At 36.1% G+C, this 26,638-nt stretch overlaps 1 protein-coding gene across 2 annotated transcripts in view; it reads right to left on the bottom strand.

Annotated features, from left to right (window-relative positions):
* The window catches only part of LOC150106637 (microtubule-associated protein Jupiter-like), a 97,366-nt gene that overhangs the window by 44,721 nt on the left and 26,007 nt on the right, over nt 1–26,638 (bottom strand). Inside the window, exon 1 of one of the 2 annotated variants that reach the window (XM_090393235.1) lies at nt 8,805–8,941. The exons of the other annotated variant lie outside the window; for it this stretch is intronic. Within the exon in view, the coding sequence (XP_090249361.1) occupies nt 8,805–8,860 (56 nt within the window). The 5' untranslated portion in view covers nt 8,861–8,941. Of the gene's footprint in view, nt 1–8,804; nt 8,942–26,638 lie in introns of those variants that run through there. 2 annotated transcript variants of the gene reach the window in all.

Raw genomic sequence — 26,638 nt, 5'->3', positions numbered from 1 at the left:
AAGGACACGTCCCCGGTCACCTTGTTTTGATGGACGCAGTCCAAGGAGAAGTCTCAACGTTCCACATAGGGAATGGATCTTAGTCTTTAAGATGGAAGATTCTCTTGGTGTGCGAGACCTAGAGCAGGATCTCTAGTCTGGTCTCTAGAGCAGGGTTTAGATTAATTCCTAGTCCGACCATCATGGTAATATACCATTCTTGAGTGGTCTCTTTCGTGGACGGAATTCAAGTCTGAAGAGCGAAGTTTAGATATTTGTATGCGAGCCGCAATACTAGTTCACCCTTCCGGTTGGCTAGCAATTTATAAGATAGGTGTTTTGAATTTAGTCGAAACAATGGTACGAAGGCTAGGGTATATCAAAACTGCGTGTTCTGGCTGTACTATTTTGCGGGATAAGTTTTGAAAGCAAAAAATCTTGCCACCCCTATATGAGACCGGTTAACTACAGATGAAAAATCTCAGACGATCCTCGCGTTCTTAGTACGTCAGATTTTTGCAAAAATGAACCCCCCTCCGTTGAAACCAATATCCACCAGTGAAATCTCGCTGGTCCAATAACTTTTCAAAATTCTTTCGTCCTCAGTACGAGACTGGTTAAGTGTCTCTCATCAGCAATGAGAATCGAGGCAGGACCTTCCCCTGCAAGGACGCATGCTATGAGTCATCCAACCGTGCCCCAACCTTCGGAAGGATGTTTGCTAACTGCAGTCCAGGTGTCTCATACGTACCAACTTTTCATTGAGCCTTTATCATTTTGAATTTATCCCAATTAAACGTATAATTAGGAAAAATGCAGTTTATATGATACTAGTAAGAATGTATACGGTAACTGATTTAACGCAGTGTAATCGTCGATATTATCAAGAGGAGAAAGGATCTTATTACATACGTTGATCGATTAGTAAAATTCAGCCACATTCGTTAAAAGTTAAAGCCATGTTTAACTTCTTAATCGAATTTGTACAATCCAAACCGGAACTCATTTGGCTTGGTGTGAACAATGATAAAAGATAATTGTTCACACCATAAAAGAACATTTAAATTATGAATTCAGAATCAACTTAGGATCCGTTCTCCAATAATTGAATTCACTCTTACTTTTTTGAGGGATTATCACCTTATATTGCATTTTCCTTAACTTTTTTCGACTGGATAGTTCCATACGTCCAGAAAAACGCAACGTTTAAATGTTGCGAAACAGATTAGCAAACTAAATACAATATAATCGATCAGCTGAAAAGCTAACAAAACAGACAAAGCTCGTGATATCTTGTAAAACAGCCATTACATTAGAACAAAAGCGATTTTAAAATTCTCATTGATGGGCATCAATATCGCATCAAGTTTTTCTGAAGACTTAAAATGAACAATCGCTCTTAATTCAGTGTCAACACATTTCAAGTAACGCTGATTGTTCCGTACTGTCCAGGTTAACGAAAACTAGCTTCTATAACCATAAAGTATCTTTATAGGTGCTATGAACGATAATTCATTGCTCATTTCCTTAAAGATTCGTCTCTACCCCCCCCCTCCTCCAACAATAGTATTTGAAAAGACTAAGCTGTCCCGGCCCACAAATACTGAGGTTTAAACATTTGACATCGAGTATTTTTATGCCCAAAAATGGAACCATGTCACACGGAAATTCAACAAAATAGCCGCACTTTGTAAGTTAATGTCCGGTGAGATGGAGGAAGGCGTGTTCTTAGGTCGTTAATCTTAACATCGTATGAGAAAACTTAGCTGTCCAGCAACACTTGAAAGGGACTTTGTTTTAGCAAATTGAGATTAAGATCCAAAAGGTTTTTAAACACGTGGTGGTTGTTAAAGAGGTTGTTATGAGTTGTATTTCTTACAGGAACTGCGAGCACTTAACTCGCTATAAACCGACTACACGTAATAGGAAGTAAAGGCGTATTTACTTAAATATTTTTATTACTAGTCATATCTTTGAAGTGCGAGTATACAATCTTAAGTACTGTTGGTGGTAACTACATCAGAATGTTTCTGCGCATGCGCAGATGTTCGGTACCAAGCTCGAACAATAAAAAAGCCCATGCGAATATGGTGGACGTCCCGCATCCTCAATGTCCAAACATGGGTTTCCGACCTACACGTAACCACCAACGTAAGAAATGACACTAAGACAATCTTATCTGAGTCAGATAAGGTTTAAGATGTCTATGTTAAGAGGGTTAAAGAAGCGGCTATCAGTCGTTAGGACGGGGTGTCGACGAGGGGAGGTCGCAGTTCAACCTTGGCAGCTTTAGTTGGAGCACACCATTGTTTATCTCTGACAGTACGTACAAATCCTGTTTACAAATGGGCCTTAGAGAATACAATACGTCTTTCAAGGTAGGAAAAAAAGACTGATCACCGTCTTATTAAATCCACTACTGTTTCAAGTGCTACGCGTCGATGGTTTATAGCCTCACTTCCTGTTGTCACATTCTTTGGGCGCTTAGCAGAGGATGCATTCTGTTTTGTACACAATTTTACGATGGAGACAGATCAAGGTCTGCAAGCGCATGACATCCTTTTTTAATGACTCAGTTCCCACCTAGACAAGGCTAACTTGTAGGACGAGTGGGTGTTTGTTTATACTATCACACTTTTTCAGACACGTTACAAAAGTTGTTCCTTCATAGAGCAGTGCCATCTGTCGGTGAAAATTGCAAACGCTGCGAGTAAAAAAAAATGGGATATTTATCCTATCAAGTGCAGAGCATTTTCTGTTCGTTAGGATGTCCAAGGAGATATTTAAGATCCTAATCAGAATTTTGCAAATCAAGATGTCATTAATAACGCTTAAATCTCAACAAAAAACGACATTATCGGAAAATTTCTAGATTCCTAGAAGGAAGACAACCCCGATTTAATAAATGAAGTGTCCTTGGATGAAAAAATAGCCAAACTCTAGTCTGTTTTAATATTATACTGGTTTTTAAGTACTCATTGAAACAAACCGGGTTCAGATCCAACAAATGTTGGAAACAACGGAAAAAGATGCCGAACTGGCATCTTTCCCATTACTCTACTCTCTCCACTGCAGATCTAACTTCATTTTGTTCGCTTTCGTGTAGCATTATGGGACTTCTCATGCAAGCGATTAAACAAAATACATGACTTTAGTTGCGTTTTCAGTATTATCGGGGGGTAAAAAAAAGTAATCAATCTAGGTCAGCAAACTTTATCTACTGCTTGTTTAAGTCTGCCGACATCTTGAAACATATTCGGAAACATGCGAACAATAGTTTTCTTCTATCATCCAAAATTAAGCAGGCCAATATTATCACTACCGTCCAGTGTTGGGTAGTTTCCTGTTTTTATCGAAGCTGTTGACCTATTTGACTTCAGGCGGATGTGCGCCTCACTGATCTATTCTGAATATCAAGCAAACTACACACAGACGTTCCGCTCTCGTGAGCGTCGGTGGGTGGGCAAACCCCCAATGAAGCTAAAGTTACCGGAGGGTAATAAGTACGGAGCAAAGTATAAGAATGCAAGAGATTAAGATGCTGGTTTAACTACTTGTACATTTTGAAAGAAACTTCCTTCCGTAGAAATTTTAGTCCGAAATTAAAGCATTAACTTGTTAAAACAGTGCGTGTATTTTATATTACACGTGGGGGGGGGCACACAGCTGGGAGTGGATAACTAGGCCAATTGTCCGGGAGCTACAAGACAGTAGGGACTGACTTCGTGTAGGTACGTGATTAACCCGAGAGATGGCGCTACGTTACACTTGATTTAATATGGACATGCGAGTTCCTTGAAAAGCTTATGAAATATTGAGTGTCAACTGTGGGATGAACAATGCTTTTCAAGAGTGGGTTTTGTAAGTGCCTGAGATAGTCATCTCACCCACCCTGAAATATACGCCTATAAACAAGTACTTGGACTTTAAGGCCAACGAATACTTTCGTCTCATATGTTTGTCCTTTTAGTCTGTGTAGAAGGACAATTGCCCAATTCATTTTAATGAGCAAGTGAATTTGTTTTTAATGAATATAGCCACTTATCGCAATGTCAGAAGTATTCTACGTAAAATAAGTACTTGCTAACAATCAAAAAAAGGTGCATTTCGTAATACTTGTACAGTGACAATTGAACAGGGACATTTTGGCTTATGGTACAATTTACCAGTACCAAGATTGAATATTACTCACTGGCTGGATAATTTGGTATTTAGGATCCCAAATTAGTCAAATTGTTTCGATCTTTTCGAATCATTTGCCACATTGAGATGAACTGAACTGCGTGGACATGGTGTTCATCTTAAATTCCAAGTTGCACATACCTCAGCCAGAGCAGAATTATTAGTCAAAAAAAAATTGTTTTGTAAATGTTCGTCCAAACAAAAATTGGAATCACTTCAATAATTTTTTTGTAAAGATTCCAATTGTCAGTAAATCCATCTATTCATAATTCCGGGTTAATTTGCCTACAGACGTATGTGCGAAAGGAATCTGATGTGTTTACTCATTTATCAAACTTTAGTTTTAAACGAAATTCGTGAATTTCAGCGCCATCGTTTGGCTAAGAAGATAACTGTCACAAAAATTGGAGAAATTTTAATTGAAAAAATTATAGGAGAGGAATCCGAGTCTTAATACAAGATCTAACTACACTGACACTAACCGAAATGGCTAAACGTTGTTCTGGATCATACATTAACATGAAATATCGCCTTGATAATGAAAATCATTGCATCTCGTATAAAGTTAATCATATGCTGTTTTTGTACATTCTCATTCCATTGATATGCGAAACTCAGCAGCCAAATATTGCCTATTTAGAAAATCTGTATATTTCCGTTTTAAAATGCACTTCACTTAATGCGAAACCCCTTACCTAGTGATGTACATCCCATCCTAGATGAGCTACAGGTTAGGTTCTTTTTAAAAAAGCCGGTCCTATTGGAGGTTTCGAAATCGTAGCAAATTCGTGCAACGTGTCAACAAAAAAAATGGTCGGTGAATGTTAGTCGATTGAGAAAAAATTACGAGAATAAAACTCGGGATAATTTCCAGGCATTTGATTAGCTCCCATCTTTATGCTCTTGCAAAGTCTATTCGTGCTGACTTAACGTGATTTTACGGGAAAATATTTAGAATCCACAAATTAACTCACTATTTCTCAGGAAATATTCTAAAATCTCCACTACACCCAATCGATTACTATTTCTGCATATGGCAGTCCCAAATCTGAAAAATCGGGATGCTCTTCCATCTCCAGCCACTTGGATTGACTGCAGGATCAATGGTTTGTTAGATTTCTTAGTTGTGGGGAGAACTAAGTTATCAGGTTTATTGCTGAATTTGTCCACATCCATCTTTTTCCACTGTTTGGAACAGAACGTATTCCTAAACACCAATTAACCCATACCAATGGGTAAGTTCCTTTCGTGAATTATAAAGTGAACGTTTTTTGACCTAATTATGTTAAAAGCGACGGTTTCTAGCCCTGCACATGTTTCGACTATTAAAAAAAGTTCATTTCCCCCCACACACACACTGTTTTGAATGACAAATTTCGGTTAATTTATACGCCAAATCCAGCTTATTCACAAAACGGAAATTAAAGGGCGGGGTCATTCATTTTTACGACTTCAGAATGACAGCCTTTTAATCCTCTGAAATTATAATCCGGTTGAACTGCTAGTCGCCCTGGCTCAACATTGAAAGCGGTAAAGGATTTAAATCTGTTCCCATTTAATAGTTCAAATATATGAACCTTTAACGGATCTTGCTTGAGGGTTTGATCCTCCCTAAAATTAAAAAAGAAAGTTTCTTTTAGGACGGTTCGGAGTGTGAACATCCTGTGTAGCGCGCGATACGTGACCAGGCGAAAATTACATTAAATGTTCTACCGAGGTCCTGTTAAGCGAATTTCCTCAATGTGTCATTGATCTGACAATTTTAATCTTGGATGTATGCTTCGCCTTGAGATACTTCTTGATAGAATTGGAAAGGATAAAAAGGTAACAAGCCTCTATTCAGGATATTATTTATATTAGAACACTGCTGCCATCTATCGACGTCTGAATATCCTTTGCAGAATTTCGGCATCAGTATTATCAACGTTCATGCACAGGCTTGTCCCCTAGTTGGCGACAGATGGCGCCACTTGCAGTTCATTTGACCAAGGCTATTAGTGTTTAGGATAATTTTTAAACCATGCAATTTGACTACATTTCAATTAAGTAGGTGGGCGCACAAAGGATCAAAAATCTATTACAATAATAGTATATTGGACGGATAAAAAGTGGGCGGCCATTATAGTTAATGATATAATATTAAGCTTAGAGGAAGGTAAGCTTCATGTATGTCAAATACTCAAGTAGGTGAGAACATTAAAACCATCGTGTAACACACTGGACACTTACCGGTTTTATTTATTAGCCTTTCGGTTTTATAGCCGCGTTATTTGTTAACCTACTTTAGTCCAGTTTCTCAACCCACCATCTCCTTGCTCTAATTAGAAAGTCGACACTTTGGGCCAAATATGGAAAGAACTGCGAATACCCACACAGCTGACGAACTGTGATTTAAGTAAGCGTAGGCGATCCTTCTAGGACGTTAATCGCAATTTTAATAGAAAGGGGAGGAGGGGGGAACTCATTTCTTTACGGCTGCAGGCTTTTAATAGGCGTCAATTTGACGTCCTTTGTGCTAATCAAAAAATCGTATTAACATGGCTTTCAGTAGAAGTTATTGGGCATGTTAATGGCTGCTTGTCACTTTAAATGGTTGTCCCAATTCCTTAAAATGGTAAAAATCATCTTTCATTCTAATGTGAATATTTTTCTACATCTTCACGTGTGGATTGAGGTCAAAAGTGAATAGTTTGTGGTTTAGCATGAACTATGACAGGGAAAAGGCATCTAAACCCAGTCAAGTTTTAAAAGGTGTGAAAAACCATGGCATCCTACCCCCCTCGCTTTCTGGGGGGGGGGAGAGAAAACTGACTCATCGCAGACTGAAGGCCCACGACCTCTGGCTATTTTCATCACCAAGACTGGAAGGGAAAAAGAAAATTGACTGCTAACTCGTGAGCATGGAAAGTCCTTAAGGGTGGTGGGGGGGGGGAGTTCTGGCGCTGAAAAAACTCACAAAAATGTCACCACTAGCGCCACACTGATATGGAACGATCTTGGCTTAAGATAAACATTGCACTCTGGCGAAACCCTCAAGTCAGTCCCTACTTAAGTCTTGCCTACCCATGATAGCATCTTGTAAGGAAACTTATTCACCAACATTAATTTCCTTAGACTTACGAAACAGGAAACCGAGGGAAGAGTCACTACCTACATTTCAAGAATAAATACAACTCAACGGAAGTGACACCCAAATGACGTCATGCTCCTTTAATTGTTACGTGGAATTCTTGTAATCGGAGCTACCTCCACGTCCATTTGGTTGCAATCAGTGAATGAGTCAATGAGGCGCCCAGTTACCACGCGGTCTCAGCTTACAAAGAGATCGAGTTCACAGGAGCCAGTACGACTGTCTATAAGCTCCCCTGGGGTCTGAATACAAACAGTAAATAAAACATGTGAACCCTCTGCTATGTTTCGCAGATTCCAAGTTATCGACGATCGGTTCACGCATGAACCATTGGGTTATGACACATTGGAAGTATTTCAGCAAATCACGTGTGAAACTTCGAGATCAGAAAATATTCGCGCTTTGAAGCTCAAGTTCCACTTATGGAACATTTGAGACTATTGCCCATGCTTGGAATTCATTAAAAATGCATTCAAATATTGTACATGCGCTCTGGACATCCAAAACACTCGTCTATATTTTTATATAGATTATACAGGGGAAAATTCTACAGTCCCCTTCTGACTAGAAATTAGATCAGTCCACAAAAGACGGCTTAATAGCTATCTGAAGCCATAATTGAAATTTGACTTTCTTGGCAGACAACGTTTTCTTGTGAACTAAGTGCGTTGACTGATTACATTTAAAAAGGGAGTCGCGACTTTTCTATAGGAAAGCAAGTGAAATTCAAGATTGTTATTCTATCTGAACAACGCCTACAATTATTCCACGAACTTTGTTTCAAACCCTTCTCTCTTTCCTCTGGCTTTTTAAGTATATCGCATACTCGTGGAAAGATTTTATTGGTTTACTTAATCCCATACAAAAATAAACAGTCCAAAGTTCGCTTTCAAGTACTTTTAGAGAATGTAGTTGATGACCTCAAGCGCGCCAATGATTTGAAGCAACTGTCAATTTCAACCGCGAGTTTAATCTAACCCGATTTCACTGGGCTTTTTTTTTAATTTGAAAAAAAAAAAAAAATTCCAGTTTAAAACCATTACTGTAAATGAAAACAGTTCGTGCAATGACGTAACAATACAGATGAAACTTACAATTATAGCAAGATCATTTCATTGTTAAAAAAAACTTGTTTTTTTTTTTAAACAAATATTGTTATAAAAACAGGAAAAGTACAAGTAACATAAAAGGGAATGTATTATTCCAATGGTGCACATATCCATTAAAATAAAAACGTTTTGCAAGAATAACTTTTACTAACATTACCCAAACTGCTAAGTATGGCAAAAACTTCAAAAAAACGGCCATTAGCGACGCAAGCATTAGGAGTAGGCTAAAAGAAGCGAGTTTCCACTACCGTTAAAAGACAGCATAACGGCAGACAAGTTTGCATGCTGTCTGTCGAATGACTCACCAACTCGGGTAACGCCTTTCACTGCATTGACCCTCTCAGCTGTAAAATAAAACACATTAAACGCAAAATATCAATAATAAAAAGACTATAAATTCCCACCTGCTTGAGATTTTCGAGTTTTCTCCAACTCCGATGACAAAATTACTTGAAGCCATTGTTCAAACGATTCGAATCCTGACCCGAATAAGTTCAAACGACCAGGGAGATAAGGTCACGCTCGGAACACGGAGTGTCAAGTTGTCAGTTCGAAGAATGGCGCGATCTTCGTCTACTGCTATATAAAACAGACCCCTGGCGGTGAAATAAAACGTCGTCTGCTTTTTTTCTTTTTTTTTCCCCCTTCTTGGGAGGATATGAGTTAACATCTGAAAAAAGATTTTTCCCCCTCTTGCAAAGAAAAGAAGAATGTTTGCAAGTAGAATCGAGGTATGTAAGAAAGTAACTGAAAGTTCTTTTTCGCCAGCATCTTAAGTATTAACAATTGAGTTGGGTGTGGATTTTTATTATTGATTTATTCGAGATGCAGACAGGTGTTCATTTTTTATGTAATTTTATTATTATAAAATTAGTAATAGGATGATATTTCAAGATAATATATATGATTCTCTTAAAATTTGTTTTAAAAAATATTATTATCCACGCGTTTTTAAAAATGTTGATGTTAAACTAATTCCAACCGGCAAAAAAATAAAAAATAAAAAAATAAATAATAAAATTGAAAGTGTTTGGTTTCATCAGTAGATGGCGCCACAAAATGACTTTTACAGAGCAGTTGGCGGATAATGTAAAATATATTTTTAAGGGGACTATTGCTTTATATGTAAAGAAAAGAATGCTAGAAGACGTCCTATAATTAGTACGGATTTTTAATCTTCACAGAATTTCAGAATTTTTATTTCGCCCATAATTTTTATCTTAAATCCAAACTAAAGCCTACTGACATATTTATCGACTGAAGTTCACCCCAGAAGCGCGTGGGGACCATCGGATACCTGCGGTGTCTTGTTTACTGAGCTAAAAATATACCGATCCTCTTCAAGTTCATCCTCCTCCTGTGACCTTGCAATTCCTTTTCTGTTTGGCTTGTTTAATCTGTTGGGCAAATATTCTTTCACGCTTCCATTTTTGCATTTATTTAATTAGTAATGAAAAACTAACAATCCAAGGCGGATATGTTTACAGAACATCAATATTATACTTCGCTTCGTTTAAAATAGTGAACGAAGGTAATAAACTCCATAAAATCACATCCACGACGGGTTTGCTTCTACTAAATCTAAACTTAATTATGTCTCTATTTATAGAGACAGCAAAGCGATCTTGTCTTCGTTTACAGATGAGCTGTCTACATAAAACTGCATTTAATGAACTAAGTTAAATAAATTATCAGTAGAATTCCCACGTGATATAATTGGTCGTCCATGACTGCATTAAATGACAATAATGTAACTTTTCTTATACTTAAAACGAAATAAAATATTAGTCACTAAAAATAATGAAAAAAAAAAAAGTAAAATTCGTACTATTAATAAATAATAAAAATGTAAATAAAGTACAAAAAAGTGTGACTCCATATTTTATTTTCTGAGCAGTATTTAATTTTTTTTTAATAAAAAAAAATATAGCTGAAATAAAAATCTAAGAAGCTCTCTTTCTCTGTTTTGAAAAAAAAAAAAAAAAAAAACTCATATTTTAATTGTTGTAATAACGAATGACGTCACAATGCAAGAATGGTATTTTTAAACGTAATTTTTGCAACTTTACTGTGGCATTCAACAATGGATAATGGCTTGAAATCGTATTTTAACTTTACTTTTGGATTGGCTAAATCCAAAACCAAACTGTTGTCATTTACACATCTTGTTAAATATATTACGCTTTTCTAATTCATGTTTATTTATTTGAATTACGTCATGACCAGACAATTTCTAATAATGGGAGATGCTTGAATTGCCATATCGTATTCTTCCACTGATCTAACTGGGAATGGAAGAATTATCTTGATTTCCAGACCAGCTATATACAAATGGAGACTACTGTAAAACCTTGTAAGTTTTTGTCGACATTGACATAGTTGCACATTTAAGAAAAATTCTACAAAACGCTTTGTGCTATCGTGAGGAGGATGTGGCAAAAAAGAAAAAGAAACCATCAACGGTTGCCGATGTTAAAATAGAAACGACTGGAGTGCTCGGAAGTATCGACTTTCAAAAAAAAAAAATAAATAAATAAATAAAAATTCTACCAAACCTTTCTATCTAAGCAGCCCTCGGCTATTTTCATCTCCATTTAGACTTTTCTATAATTGATTGCAGGGTTAAATATATATTTTATTTTATCACATTTTTCCTTCTGGATTATTCTAAATATTCTATTATAATAACATGCAGCAGAATGGCTTTTGACTTCGTTGTAGATCCGAATATCGTTTAACAAATAGACTCACCAAGTAAGTAATAAGAAACCTGGAACGTTCAGTTCATACAAGATATCCTCTTGCAAGAAAATGGTGTTGAATAATTTAAAAGCTTAAAATATTCAGAGTTGAAGACCGCTAAGTGGCTTTCATCACATTTTCCATTCTTCATTATATTCGTTGTGTGTGTGTGTGTGTCCGCGAGCTTGCTTACTATCAGTTTTCTCTCCCACAAGTTGATTATTCGATCCATCTGTGTATTCCACTGTTTTCCCCAATCTGCATGAATTTAGTATTCTACTTCGAACAATTTTCCTGCATTTCTTTGCGAGAGCACGCGCTTGTTAATAGCGTGTTAGTGACGAGTTTGGAAGCAATGATGAATATTAGATTTCTTATACGAATATTGTAACTGCATTTATATTTGAAATGCACATCTATATGCATTGGCATCCATTATTTATTTGTGTGTACTTTAATGGCATTTATTTATAAGAAACCCTCCTATTGTTCTTAATAATACGGATGTTGTGCTGTTGAACTTATCTGGAAACTAGATCAGAGACATAAAATTCGACCCAGTCCTCACCATCGCGTGATTCCTATCATAAATATAACTTTCTTTTGTCAGAATTCGACTGCTATATCGTGTGCTCATCTTGTTGAATTGGATAGGAGAGATGTAAATTAATAGATGAGTAGCGACGTCTGGTGTACAAATATTGCACATAAAGTTTTTTTTTTTAAAAATTAATTAAAAGTATGTTTTTATAACAACCACAGCTTTTTACTATACTGCTTAATGCGTGAAAAGTTTTAAAGAATTATTAGCGAAGTTGATAGAATCTGTAATACGATTTTGATTTGGGGGTGAACTAGTTAATCGAAATTTAGGACTCGAACTCACAACCAGAGAGTAAAGACTGTCCATCCACCTGACTAACCAGTCATAATTGTTCAAATATTTTTCACCCCTGGTTCACAGGAATATGAATTCCTGGAATTCCACTCCTCAAATCTTCAAGGATAGTCTCCTCGCCATCAACCTTCGTTTGGTACAAACATATCACGCTTATATCTACCTCACAAATTTATAAGTTTGGGGTTTTCCTTCTTCTATTCTAGATGTTTGCATCTATCTGAAAAATTAAGCGAGTTTTACAAATTCAGCATCTATAGAAATATTGCTTACGTTTGACGATTCGATCTCGTAAACTTAAGATGCGGTCCAATAGAGTGTAATGAGATTATTACCTCTCACCCCCCCTTAATTTCATCTATGGTTATTTCCAGATCAACTGACATCTTCCCTGAACACAGCGAGCAAGTAGCTATAATGCAGTCGAACTGAGAATCCACTTTATTAACCAAAACTCTTCGATCCTTCCAAGTTCTATAAAGATTGCAAGATTGGAGGAAGAGTGATGGCTGTTATTTTCCCAATGGATTTCAACCTTTCGTGGATAAGATACATGTTCTACCATGAACAAAAAAAAATGTACGTTGATAAGATACTTGTTATACCATGGCAAGAAATTAATGATGATAAGGTACTTTCCTATACATGGACAAGAAATGGATGTTCATAAGATACTAGCTATATGATAGAACAGAAATGGATGTTGAGAAGATACTTGTTTTACCATGGACAAGAAATGGATGTTGATAACTTACTTACTGCACCATGGACAAGAAATAGAGGTTAATTTCTTGTTGATTTTAAGTTTTTTTCGGAACATCATTTTTATAAAACAACGTTGGTAGGTATACAAAGTCCATCTTAAAATATTTTGCTCAAAACTCACACATTCGATCTCTAAAGAACTGTCTAAATCACAAGATTATCTCAAAATTTGCCTGAAATAAAAAAAAAATGCTATCATGCATCTAGGGTACTCAAAGCAGGCTTCAAAAGAGATATTTCAAAAAAAAAAAAAAAAAAGTGTTAGGTCCAAATGCTTGAACACAATTCTCAGAAAAAATCAATTCTAAACTAACGATTATACAAAATTAATCGACACTCGCCAGGTAAAAAAAAAAAAAAAAATGGAGTACCTTCATTGGCCACCATGAAAACAAAAACGTGGCTTCCAGCTCTTCTTAAAACACCAAATACAATCTATGGCAAACAATTCGATTATAAAATTATCAAACTAATAGCCCCCCCCCCATACACACACAGGATAAAATCACACTTCGAAACGAAGGCCTTAATTTTGCAATATCTCTAATATCCATCGAAGATATTATCATCGAAACCTTGGCAAAACTAGAAACGGACCCCCCCAAAAAAGCAGTTATATTTCACAAAATAAATAACATCAGCAATAGTAAAATAAAAACACAGCCTAACCTTTCCCCTAATCTGCAGAATGCTTATATCACTAAAAAAAGAACCGCTAAAGCAGATAAAGATGACAGGATGATCCTTATAAATGAAATGGATTATCACAATAAAATAGTAGAAATTCTGAATGATCAAAGTACGTAACAAAAATACCTAACGACCCTATTCCAATCTCATAAAACAGACTGATAACCTATTACACGAATTTAAAAAATAATACATAAAACAATATTGAGAAAAACATATTCCAGACCACTCGCGTTCTATATATGCGGACAAATCAAAATTCACAAGTGGGTTACGTGTCATAATTTCATATAAGGATACTACCGCATGACCTCTATCAAAATTCGTAGCAAAATTACTTAAACCCTTATTAACCAGATAAAATATCAAAACTAACTTTAATCCAAAATGACATCCTAACTTCACTTGATGCAACGGCTCTATACACCAACGTTGACGTTCCCAGGATATTAGACGTCATTCACACCTTACTTCTACAAGACCATACTTTAGACTCACGTACAAAATGAACCCCAATGATATTTTAGCTCTCATAAGCACTTTCGTGGCGCATTTGGAAAATCGACGGTAAGTTGCGCCTTTCGATTGGAAAAGGTCTAAGTTCGATTCTCGTCATGACTGGAGAAATCTTTATATGGACTTTTTCAATCGAAGGTGAGTTAGCCGATCTCATACGGAGGTAACAGGGTTTTTTTTTCTCCCGGAAACTCGGGTTTTTCATCCCGCATACAGACAAATCGACCTCCAGAACATACGCAATTTACAAACAAAAAATACTAATGCTGGTAGTAGGCAGTAGATGGCGTTGGTGTAGATGATGGAGACGGGTGGACATGGTGCAGACGGAGAGTTGTAGAGTAGGTGCCCCTCGTCGATGAGTCTTTGGACTCTTTGGAGGTGTCACGAAATAATAATAATAAAGTTAGTAATCTCAACATTTTTTAAAATTTAACAATGATATCTATATCCAAATTTCTGGAGTCCCGATGGACCACAATATTCGTGGACAGTTGGCCCGGAATTTATTTTTTTATTTTTTATTTTTATTTTTATTTTTTACGCTAGAAAGCGCTGTTGCACACATTTGTATTCCATTGTAATCATGCGCCCTATCTGTATGTTATTCCTAGTATTGTTTGAACTACTGTACTGACGATGTCCTCAGACACTTAGGTCGAAATATTTGCGTATTAAAAAACCTATTACTGTGGTTTTACGTGTGTAATTTTCTTAATTTAACGTTAATTAGATCAAGTGACTATACATACACAAAAATATTCCATAAACCCACACATATCGGGAACTACCTGCACTTTAATTCCTATCATCCATACTCCATTAAAAAAAATCAGTTATTCTCTCCCAATTTATAAACGTGTATAAGTTTCTATACTAAAAACACTTACCTTAATAAGGAAATTAAAATATCAACACAGATTTTCAAAAACTAAAATTATCCCATGCAATTAATAAATTACTTAAATCAAACAGCCAAAAATCTATTAGCCATTCCCACAACCCAAGAAAAATTTACAACACATAAATTAGTAAAACTACCCTATACACAAAATACTTATATTTTTAAACACAGAGACTACAGATTAGTTTTTACGACCAATCACAAACAGACCACCGCTTTAAAACCCACCAAATTTCCCCTCATACAAGGAAATATTGGAATACCACAATGTGGAATACAGATTTCCTTGTCAACGTGATTATGTGGTTATTTACACAGGCTTTGACAATCAGATCTCTATGGTGGTGGCTACAAGAACATTTTCGCCAAGAATAAGAACAAAAACCAAAACAATAAAAAAAATCAAACACCGGTAAAATTGAAATTGCGATCCCACGTGTTCGAACAGAATCACATTCACCTCCAAATCGAAAAAGCCACCATATTTGACCTTCAAAATAACAAAACCATGTTAAGAATTTCAGAAATCATAGCTATAATATGTGACAGCAATTCCATAAACGTCCATCGTCCCTACGTGATCTCAGAGAATGGGAAGCTCCACCATATTCGAATAAATTCGAGATTTTCCCCGATGAGCAACCATTAAAAAATTCACAGACTTTACCTTTTCATTATCTTCTCTCACTGCTTTGAAGATGACTCTTAATCGAAACGGCTCATGCACCGTAATTTTTATATTTTTGACGCTCCTCTGATATTTCAGAAATTTTTCAGAAAGATAACGTCTCATAGTAGTTCCTTTTTCTTCTTGCCCTCTTTTTTTTTTATAAAGGACACTGATACGCTATAGATTCCACAACCTTACGTTGGTGGGTATGATATATATTTTTTTAAATATCACTTTACAGCCTTGAATTCAGGCTTTAGTGTAGTGATGCATCATTTTGACTGTGTTGAGCATGTGAAACTGCGGGAAGTAATGAAAAAAATGGGTTTTCCTCAACACACTATCAGGTTGATAGTCAACTTGTATAGGGAGCGAGAAGCCACGGTAAGAACAGTTGTTGGATTGACTGACTAGCTTCAAGTTGGAAAAGGAGTTAGGCAAGGATGTTTAGTTTCTCCTCATTTGTTTAGTACATATGCGGAGGACATCTTGCGTGAAGCATTGGATGAGCTCAGGACAGGAATTAAGATAGGAGGTAGATTGATCAGTAATCTGAGGTATGCTGATGATAGAGTACTCCTTTGTAATGACATGGAAGAACTAGGACTAATTCTTGACAAAGTTAACAAGATCAGTAATAACAGAGGACTTCAACTCAATCCTATCAAGACAAAGATTATGGTTCTCAAAGGAAATACAAACAGAGAAGCTCTTGAGAAACAAGTGTACCTTAATGGAAAGAAAAAAAATTGAGGAATCAGCAAGTTTGAGTGCCTGGGATCCATTATTAATGTGAAGAATTGCTGTTCAGAAGATGTCAGGAAAAGGTTAGGAATGACTAAAACAACAGTCAGAGACCTTTCTAAAATCTGGAAGGATGGATCTATCTCCATGGGAACAAAGTTGAGGATTTTGGATACAGCTGTTTTTCCAACAGCGACTTATGGATGTGAGACTTGGAACCTAAAGAAGCCAGATAAGAAACGGATATCTGCTTTTGAGATGTGGTGTTACAGAAGGCTATTGATGATATCACATACTGAAAGGCGTACAAATGAATGGATGTTAGAAAAGATCAGCAGAACTTTAAGGTTTCTTAAGGATATTGACAGAAGAAAGTTAAAATATTTTGGATGCATTGAAAGGATGGAAGGGAGACTTCTCAGAACAATAATAGAAGGTAAAGTTCCTGGAAAAAGAGGAAGGGGTAGGCCATCAATGGGATGGATGGATGGCGTGTATGGAGTGACTGATCTTCAGAGAGTTGAGGCCGCCAGAAAAGCAAAGAACAGGACCAAATGGCGGGGACTGATGCGGCACATCACCGAGCATCGGAGTGACCATACGGCATCTGTAGATGGCCAGTGAACATAGAGAGAGAGAGAGAGAGAGAGAGAGAGAGAGAGAGAGAGAGAGAGAGAGAGAGATGCATCATTTTGTTTTTTGTATGCAAAAATAAAATTATTAGTAAATCATCCATAATTTTATTTTAAAAAAAATAAAAAAATAGTGTGAAGCCATATTTTAACTAAACTTTTGAGATAATTGATTTTTTTTTTAGTTGATGGAATAGTACCTTAGTCTATACATTATAATAAATTTAATAGCTTGTGTTTCTGACCAAGATAGATGTTACGGTTGCTTCCATCAATAAGTTCCGCCTGCGTATATATCAGCAGGGAATATTATATATATTTCCTGCTGCCATATTCGAATCCATAGTTGACCATTATATAACGCATTGTCATGTACGATACCAGGTTATTAGTACCAAATTTTGAATGAACAAGTAACAAAAAGAAAGTTGAATATTTTGTACTCTTTTCACCAACAATTTTCGCCATTTTTTTTCACCAATTTTAATAAGCTATTCCAGAAGTTGCTTTTCCCTTGGAGAGACAGCTTATCAATAAATTATATTTGCGTTTTCAGAATCTCTCTACATATTCTATTGCTTGCCATTTACATATTTATTAGATCGATTTAATCATTATTCATTACTTTCACACTCATCTATAACCAGTTAGCTAATTATAATTCGATATGCGTTTATGAGCGTGAGCTACCGCACACTTGCAAACTATCCATGAAGTCCCAATATTTACTCGCAATGGTTTGCTTAAGTACAAGACTCAAGGTTCTGTCTATATGATTGGATATCTTTTGTATGAAATGTGCATCTATCAGTAACATTGAACTAACTGCATTACTAAATGTGAAGTATTTTACAAAGGCATCGACGACACTTCTTCAATAGTCTAGATCGAAATACCTTTCTTTATGCGTGCAGGACATTGTTAAAAAGTTGTGGTCGCTTCGATTTATCATTATCATTCCCCCCCCCCATCCTTTCCCCTTAGAAAACCTTTAAAAACATTTGCCGTGCGTGCCAAAATTGCCACACTTGCTTACTAGACGACTGAGCAAACAGGTGTTCGTCCAGATCAATGGGTTAGGAGTGCGAGTGTGTGTGTGTCCAGTTATTTATGAGTTAGCGAGGTGTGTGTATGTATTCACCGCGGCTATCAAGAAGGTCTCAAAAGGAAACAACACAAATTTTACCTTCAGATGACACCCAGACTTAAGCAATTTAAGGTAATAGTGCTGATCTTATTCCTAATTGAAAAGCCATGCACCTGAGGGTCGTCGTAGAAGAGGTGAGACTTGGTATTTAATCTTAAATGTTTTGTGTAATATTCTGCTTCTTTTTACACGATCTTTTTCGTGTTTTTCTTTACGATGCATCGTAAATACGTTATATATTTATTCAATGCTCGCTCGCTGTCGCTCTTTCCCTGTCTTATGCCTGGACCCCACCAACAGAATTTGGGGGTGCATTATTATGGAGTGAAAGTGAAATAACAATTCTCAGAGAGCACTGAGCCCCGAATATATTCTTGTATATATATATTGTTATTAATTATCTCGGTGTTTAAGTCATTAAAATTTCTAAATATGTTTCTAAACCGAGTCGATCCGCATACAAATATATATACAGGAGTAGGCGAGGCCATTTAGCGCTATCTAACTTTTACGTTCGGATACGTTCCATAATTTTCTAAAACCGCATAAAACCGAAGCAATGAATTAAAATAAACCTAAAATCGCATAAAAAAAGTTTATTTTATGCGATTCAGGAAAATTCAGGAAAATAAGAATGCCTAAGTTTGTTTTAAAGCTTATTCATTTCATTTTATTGAAAAGTAACATTTTTTTAACATTTGGTCATCAGAATTATCATCGCTATTAGACAATATTGGACTACGTTTGCGAACTGGTGCGAAATCACTTTCATCACCAGAAGAGATAGTCAGCGCATCAGATCTATATGGTAAAGGCAATGGTTCTTCACAAACAGAATTAGCTTCATCCTCTTTCTGTGCTGATATTTTTCTTCTGGACTCCACCAACTGACAACGTAATCAGTGATTAAACTTTAATCACTGATTTCACTATGATGATTTCACTAATTTTTTATACAGCTCGCGATATCCAGACATACAGTTCTTCAGCTCACGTTGGAATTTAAAGGCTCTTTCAGAATTTGTGTCATTAACAAGAAAATGATTTTCCAATTTATTGCGCAGTTCAAGACCTCCTCGAATTATAATTTGCAGTGAGGGGGGGGGACAGGTTTTTCTTCTGCTTCAATGTCGTTTTCTGGATCTTCGACGATATCTAAAGTTAATTGATATCCAATAATATCATCGTCACTTAAGGCATTATCCACAAGCAATTCGTCTACATCGTTCTGGCTAAATGTATCAAAACCTTCTCCACCAATTTCATGTGCCAATTAATGATTTTAGCTGATAATGTAAGATGTTTGTATGGTTGCACTGTTTGCAACACATCCAAGCCAAGCTGCTTTCCAGCAAGCATTTAAAATTTGTGGTCTTATTTCAGCGATAGCAGATGCAACATGATTTAAGCAGTTCAAAATAGAAATTTTTTTCCAAACGTCAGTTACTATTAATGATGAATTTTCTAGTTTATCCAATATAAATTGAAAAGTGTGCTTAACGTAATATTTTTTAAAAGTAGCAATTATGCCTTGATCTAATGGCTGAATAATGCTTGTTGTATCGGGTGGAAAAAACACTACCTGCACATTTCGATGTTCTAAACGCGAATGAGTTGGTGCATTGTCAACAATGAATAAAACTTTAAAATCTAGAGCTGTTTTTCTTCATGCACGTTTCCACTTCTGGTACAAAGCAATTATTGAACCATTCAGCAAATACAGCAGTTGTTACTCAGGCCTTTGTATTAGGCAGCTGTTTTAGATCTTTGCCTTTTAGAGCACGTGGTCTTAGAAATCGATTTACTAGGAGCGGTTTCAACATTCGATCCCCTGATGCATTGCTACAAAAAACAACGTTACTCGATCTTTGCTTGCTTTAAACCCACTTGCTTTTCCCTCAGACTTTGCAATATAAGTTCGACTAGGCATCTTCTTCCAAAACAATTCTGTTTCGTCAGCATTAAACACTTGATCGGGACAATATCCACCATCTTCAATAATTTTGGCTGACTTCTCTTGAAAATGTTTGGCTGCTTCTTCATCTGCTGCTGCAACCGCGCCTGTAATCTTCACGTTATGAAGTGCATTCCTTTTTAGAAACCCGGTTAACCATCCTTTGCTAGCCCAAAATTCTCTATCCACCTGGGAAGCGGAAGTAGACAGCTCCAATTGCTTCATCTGTTCATAAAAACCGAAGAGTTTTTTTGTTTAATTAAATAACCACTTATAGGAATTCTTCTTTCAGTTAATTCTTCAATCCAAATTACGAGCGTTCGTTCCGTGTTTTCTAATAAAGCATCTCTTGAGTACGATGATAATTTGGCACTTAGTTTTGTGCTAGAAATGACAGATTTTCTTATTGCGACTTCATTCTTTTTAATTGCTCTTATAGTAGATTCGCCTAAATTAAAATGTTTACCAATCGCCGTAGATCCCTCTCCTTTTGCTAAGCGATCTAAAATTGCAATTTTCATTTCCAAAGAAATTGCTTTTCTTTGGCGCTTTTTTTACTCCATTGGGCCAAATTAAATTAATTATTAATTAATAATTAATGATCAATTATTAATTGATAATAAAAAATCAGTCAAATTAACAATTAGTTATTAATTTATACATCACAAAATAACCAAGGTGTTCCGTGAAAATTTCAGGATTTGTGAAGTGTTTCCGTCGTAGGAAAAGTTTGGGAAACGCTGGATTACCCTATTATCGGAATGGATTTTCTTTCTGTTGACATGCGCAGAAGTGTCGAAAGGTCTCGTATCTGTGGGCGTGCACCGCATTAAAAGATATATATATATATATATATATATATATATATAGACTGAATGGTTGTTCTCAAAAAATTAGTAAAAAATTCCTTTTAATCCTCCTAGTCGCCATACTGAAGAAATGAATAATGTTAAAGGCAATATATCGATACCATACATAAGTTCAGTCTCCAAAAATTAGTCAAAGGTCTCAAAAAATATAACATTAGAACTTTAATCACTCCGCTTCCTAAGATCCGCTCTCTAGTGAGCCGTCCAAAGCCTAGCCATCACAACCTAAAATATCCCGGTGTATACAAATTATGGTGTGACTGCGGCATTCTTTATTTTAGCAAGACAGATAAGACTATTAAATTGTGTATGGAGGAGCACAGGAGGAACATCGCTTACATCGCCAGTGCTTTATCCAGCCTTATCCTTTTTTCTGCCGATTCTGATGATCAAAATCCATAGTCATACAATCCTTTCGGATAGATCTAACAACATTTTCCGTTGCCATGACGAATTGGAGAAAAAAATTGTGGAATCTAGAGAAATCATCCTCAACCCTGTACATTTAAATAATAATTTAAGCTACAACCTCCCAGGCTGTCATTCTGCTGTGATCACATACGCTCACGAGATACTATACGCACGCACTCACCCAATGTGGCCAACGAAGGAACAGCTTTGAATACGTTAACTACAACGTTTTCACGTTAAATATGTATAGTGACTTTCCTGTGCTCTTCACAGTTTTTATCTTCAATGTTTAATGTTTCATTTTTGTATAAAAACACCGGAAGAAGGCTGTAGAAAGCCGAACTAATCGTGTGATACTATTAAACCTTTTCCCTTTTCTCTCGGTTTATGTCATTCAATTCTTTTAAAAAATATGTTTAACATATATATTGGAACTGGTATTTACTCGGACTGTAGACATTTTAAATCATAATTTTACTGACTAGGAACACCGAGGTAAGGTAAGATAAGATAAAAACTTTAATTAAAACACAACTAGTTTCGTCGAAATGCCGACTTCTTCAGGTATACAAATTATCAAAAAATTGGAAAAATAGCAAGCACTTCGAGACGTAGTGAAGCCGACTTATCGGTTTGCCCATAATATGGTTTTCCACAACTGCGGACGATTTCTTCACTACGTCTCGAAGAGCATCAACGTGATATCTCATACAACAGAACCCGTGCAAGTGCTCTATCCAGTCATGTCCTTTTCTCTGCCAACTCTAATTTAGAAGAGCGTCAACACCAGATAGACTGGAATCTTACTACTAATATCCATAAATGCGCTGACGAACTAGAAAGACGCATTTTAGAATCAAAAGAAACAGTTCTGAATCCCTCACACATGAACAGCAATTTAAGTTATAGCTTAACCTGACTCACACAGCGCAGTAATTCAGTTCTGGCGCTCTCGAGATAGTTCCCACTCACTAACGGCTCTCGCTAGACCTGCCACGCGGACGCCAGTTCAAATTTGACTGTTGTTATTCCTAACTTTTTTATAAGAGAAGTCCGTGTTTTATCTTGCTATTTTTCCAGTTTTTGATAATTTTTGTACACCTGAAGCATGAAGAAGTCGGCATTTGGACCAAACTAGTTGTGTTTTAATTAAAATTTTTATCTTACCTTATCTCTGTGTTCCTGGTCAGTAAAATTATGATTAAAATATATATATATATATTAGGATAACCAAGTTATTTTATAAACTTGGTTTTATATATATATATATATATATATATTTAATTATAAAATAAGCATGTGTCTATAATATTTTCTCTTAATTATTTCTAATTATTTCAAAATCAGTTATTTTAACTGTTTATTTTAGTGTTTTAATATGCACCCACTAGAAGTTAATTTAAGATTAATTTAACTATTTCATATGGATTGCTGTAGTATGCTAGGAGGCATTGATGGATTATTGGTGAGGTGAGCAACGAATCCAATACCCTTGGAGGGTAATGGATGGCAATGCTGTAGCTAATGAAGTTCTAACTGAGGCTCCGCTATTGCTGTTACTTTCCTGCCATGATAAGAGCTTTAATTGCACCATAATACCTTATCCCTACACTGTCCTCTACAGATAACGGGGAAGATGAAAAGCATTCTTGCTTCGCCCCTTTAAGCCAGTCCTTATAAGGACTGTAGTATGCTCGGATTCAAAATCCAAAATACCCTTGGAGGGGAAATGGATGGCAATGCTGTAGCCAATGAAGTTCTAACTAAGGTTCGACTATTGCTGTTACCCTCCTGCCATGACCAGAGCTTTAATAGCTCAATAACACCTTATCCCTACACCGTCCTCTACAGATAACGGGGAAGATGAAAAGCATTCTTGCTTCGCCCCTTTAAACCAGTCCTTATAAGGACTGTAGTATACTCGGGGAGGTTTCCGGTTGTTTGGAGGTGGACTCTTCACAACCTACAGTCCTTTTTAGGACTTCCAGGGTAACATAACAAATGGCAATGCTGTAGCAATGAAGTTTTAACTGAGGCTCGGCTATTGCTGTTACCCAGCCATGACTAGAGCTTTTCATCTCAATAACACCCCATCCACACAGATTATCTTCATTCAGATGACGGGATAAAGAGTCAAGGACTCAGTCCATCGCCCAGTTCTTTTAAGAACTGTAGTGTACGCAATTGGAATTTGAATAAATCTACCGTCAGATGCGGTGAGGTGGGATTTCAGACGAGTTATTCGACCGTGAGATGCGGTATTAATACTCTTGGAGGGTAATGGATGGCAATGCTGTAGCCAATGAAGTTCTAACTGAGGCTCGGTTGTTGCTGTTACCCCCTGGGGCTCAGAGATTCGAGAGTTTGAGTTCGCTCTCTTCAGGTTTTTGCCTTAAGGGAGCAATTTGAGTCTCCGGGGAAAGTGTTTTCCGATGAGGGGCTTTTGGTGAATGCTTTTTTTTCGGAATATGAGCGGTTATGCTCGGTGGTGGGGCAGCCCGTCACTGAGTGGAACCAACGCTGAGTTGGACGATCTTTCGGCTACTATGGAGTGGTCTAGGGAGCGTCCGAATTTTTAGAGTTCACCTTCACTTAAACATTGGTGATTAACACCCATGGAGGGTAACGGATGGCAATGCTGTAGCCAATGAAGTTCTAACTGAGGTTCGGCTATTGCTGTTACCCTCTTGCCATGATCAGAGCTTTAATAGCCCCTTTAAGCCAGTCGTTATAAGGACTAGTATATTGCGGTTGTTACTGTTGTTTTGTGGTTTTTCTATAATAAAATGGTCGAATTCATAACATTCTCTATCTCAATATAGTAAAATTGTTATTAAATTTTATAGGGAACATTTAATTAAAGAAACTATACAGTATAAAAATAAAACAAATATTGCCCTTATTTCCTCAAATAACGGAACTTTTATTTAAAATTGTGAAATATAGAGAATAATTATGAATTTATGAATCAAAGTGAATTCGCAATAAATTATGATGTAGGAAAAGATATTTTTCTGCGTTTTGGGGAGAAGCCAGCATCTGGTTTCTTCATAAATATTTTGTTTTAAAATACTTTATAATATAAACAACTTTGAGTCTACATATATAAAGTAAAATAAAAACGCAAGAAAGTGCCTTTAGCAAACTCAAGAAGCCTTTGTAGGAAGTGGCTCAAGATAAGGCGGAGGCTTTTCCCAATTTGTTGTGTTTGTTATGAGGAATGTAACAGAAATTTCTACTTCGGTTCGGCCGAATATCTGAACAACACCGAATGGGCAGAATGCCGAAGCAAAATCGAATATTTGGCGGATCTCTAATTGTTATTAATTTTAGTTATGCATTTATTACAAGAAAAATAATTATTTGCTCCAGAATAGCAGATACTCGACTTGTGGTTTTCAAATGCTAACTAGATCTTTTAATAAAACAGATATTATTTATTACCGCAGGAAGCACATAATTCTAACTACAAACGCAGAATGGTATTGGATGACCTGCATCCTTCCCAAATTGCAAATCCAAAATATTTCTCGGAACTGGTTAAGAAAACTAAAACAATTAGCAGTATTAGCGAACATTCAGTTATACGCAAACTATGCAAAGTTGAGAGAAAATGGGATGATCATTAATGTGGACTCTACAAGATGATCTGAAGAGATTAGTGGTCTTTAATCCAGTGTTGAAGACTGCTAGTCTCTTGAGTGTAAAGAATGGATGGAATAAAATCACCAAGGATTGATAATAGAATTTCAACGCCTTGAGATCATCTTTTTCAGCAATATCCATGCAGGATTATCTAGTGAGAGATTTGTGAACGCCTCCCATGATTGTTCAAATGATGAAAAGGATGCTGACAACTCATGTTCCTTCTTGCTTTACGATTATGCGTAAACCCACACCGTACCATGCAGGCTTTCGAAGCCAGATCCAACTGAATAGGGTTATTCATCCATTTTCCCGTAGTCTCCATGTCTGAATATTGCGTGTGCTTATCTGAGAAAAAAAAAAAAAATCCTGCCACCTCCTTACGAGACTGGTTAACTTATAATAAGTCATCGATCGAAATCACGTAGACATACCTTGCGTTAAATGCACACAAGCACAAAGTTGCTATTGCTAAGTGTTTTATAAATTCTTCTCTCTCTCTGAACACATAAGTGTATGTGAGAAGAGTCTTATGTATAGATTCTCTGTAGATATACGCTATTATTTATCTATAGAATAAAAACCGATTTTCTTTGAAGGGTAATTTTTATATTGATTTGAAAGACGTACGCTGGCCCTTCTTGTTCATGCCCTAATTATAGTGAAGTTATTCACTTTTATGAATGGCAATGTCTCAGAAAGGTTATTGAACAATCAATACCAAATCTAATTACCTTTTCGTTCGATTGTTTTGTATTCATGTTGTGTTTCGTTGCTAGAAGTATTTACAGCGTCATTGATTTGTTTATGTTGGTAAAGTAGGACATTAATAATAATTTGTAAAAAAATCGAGGGATGCTTCTGGAGTTTTATTATTAACGCATACAATTTTTGTAGTGCGAATCATGTCTTAGTTTGTGTATCACACCGTTTATCAGCTACTAGTGAATAAATCATTCATCTGTAGCTACACGTGGCCTTCTAATTCATATTCTGTTATCAATGGCTTTCACAAAAGCACCACGCGAAGTGATGGTTGCTGGATCGTAAAAGATTATAACTAAAACGTGACTACGCTTTCCGCTGGAATATATCATAAACAAAATGTCACCCTTCACTATTTGATAAGGATTGAGACAGAGTATAAAAGAATCTCTTAGCATTCATCCCAACTCCTTTACGTGTAAGAATTATACGATCGTACATATTTCACAAATAATATTCTAATTCTCGTATATAGCAACATTGGGATTAAAAGAAAAGATAATAATAAAGAGAATTAAAACATTTCAATATTTGTTAGTCAAATAAAATTTTTGAAGACTATTTTTTATTTATTTATTTATTTTGTTTATTATTTATTTATTTTTATTTATTTCTACCGAGAGCCAGCAATACAAAATAGCTATCAGATTAGTGGAATTACATTAAAAGCACTAAGAAAATCAGAAAATACTGGTGGTAAAGTTTGTGGCATTTTATACATTGCAATACCAAGGCAACTCGCACGTATGTCGATTATCGTATTTTTGGAACTCTTGGTCATTTTCTAACTTAAAATTTTGGAAGTAAGCATTGTTCTACTATTTTCTAAAAAAAATCAGTATGTATTTATTATTCTTTCTTTTAATATTTAGGTTAATTTCCTCCA

This window comes from Typopeltis vanoorti, chromosome 5 (genome assembly GCF_054136105.1).
Source record: "Typopeltis vanoorti isolate ZY-2024b chromosome 5, IOZ_Tvanoo_1.0, whole genome shotgun sequence".
Lineage (NCBI taxonomy): Eukaryota > Metazoa > Arthropoda > Arachnida > Uropygi > Thelyphonidae > Typopeltis > Typopeltis vanoorti.
The sequence above is the reverse complement of the archived record's forward strand: the minus strand, read 5'-3'. Positions and strand labels throughout refer to the sequence as shown.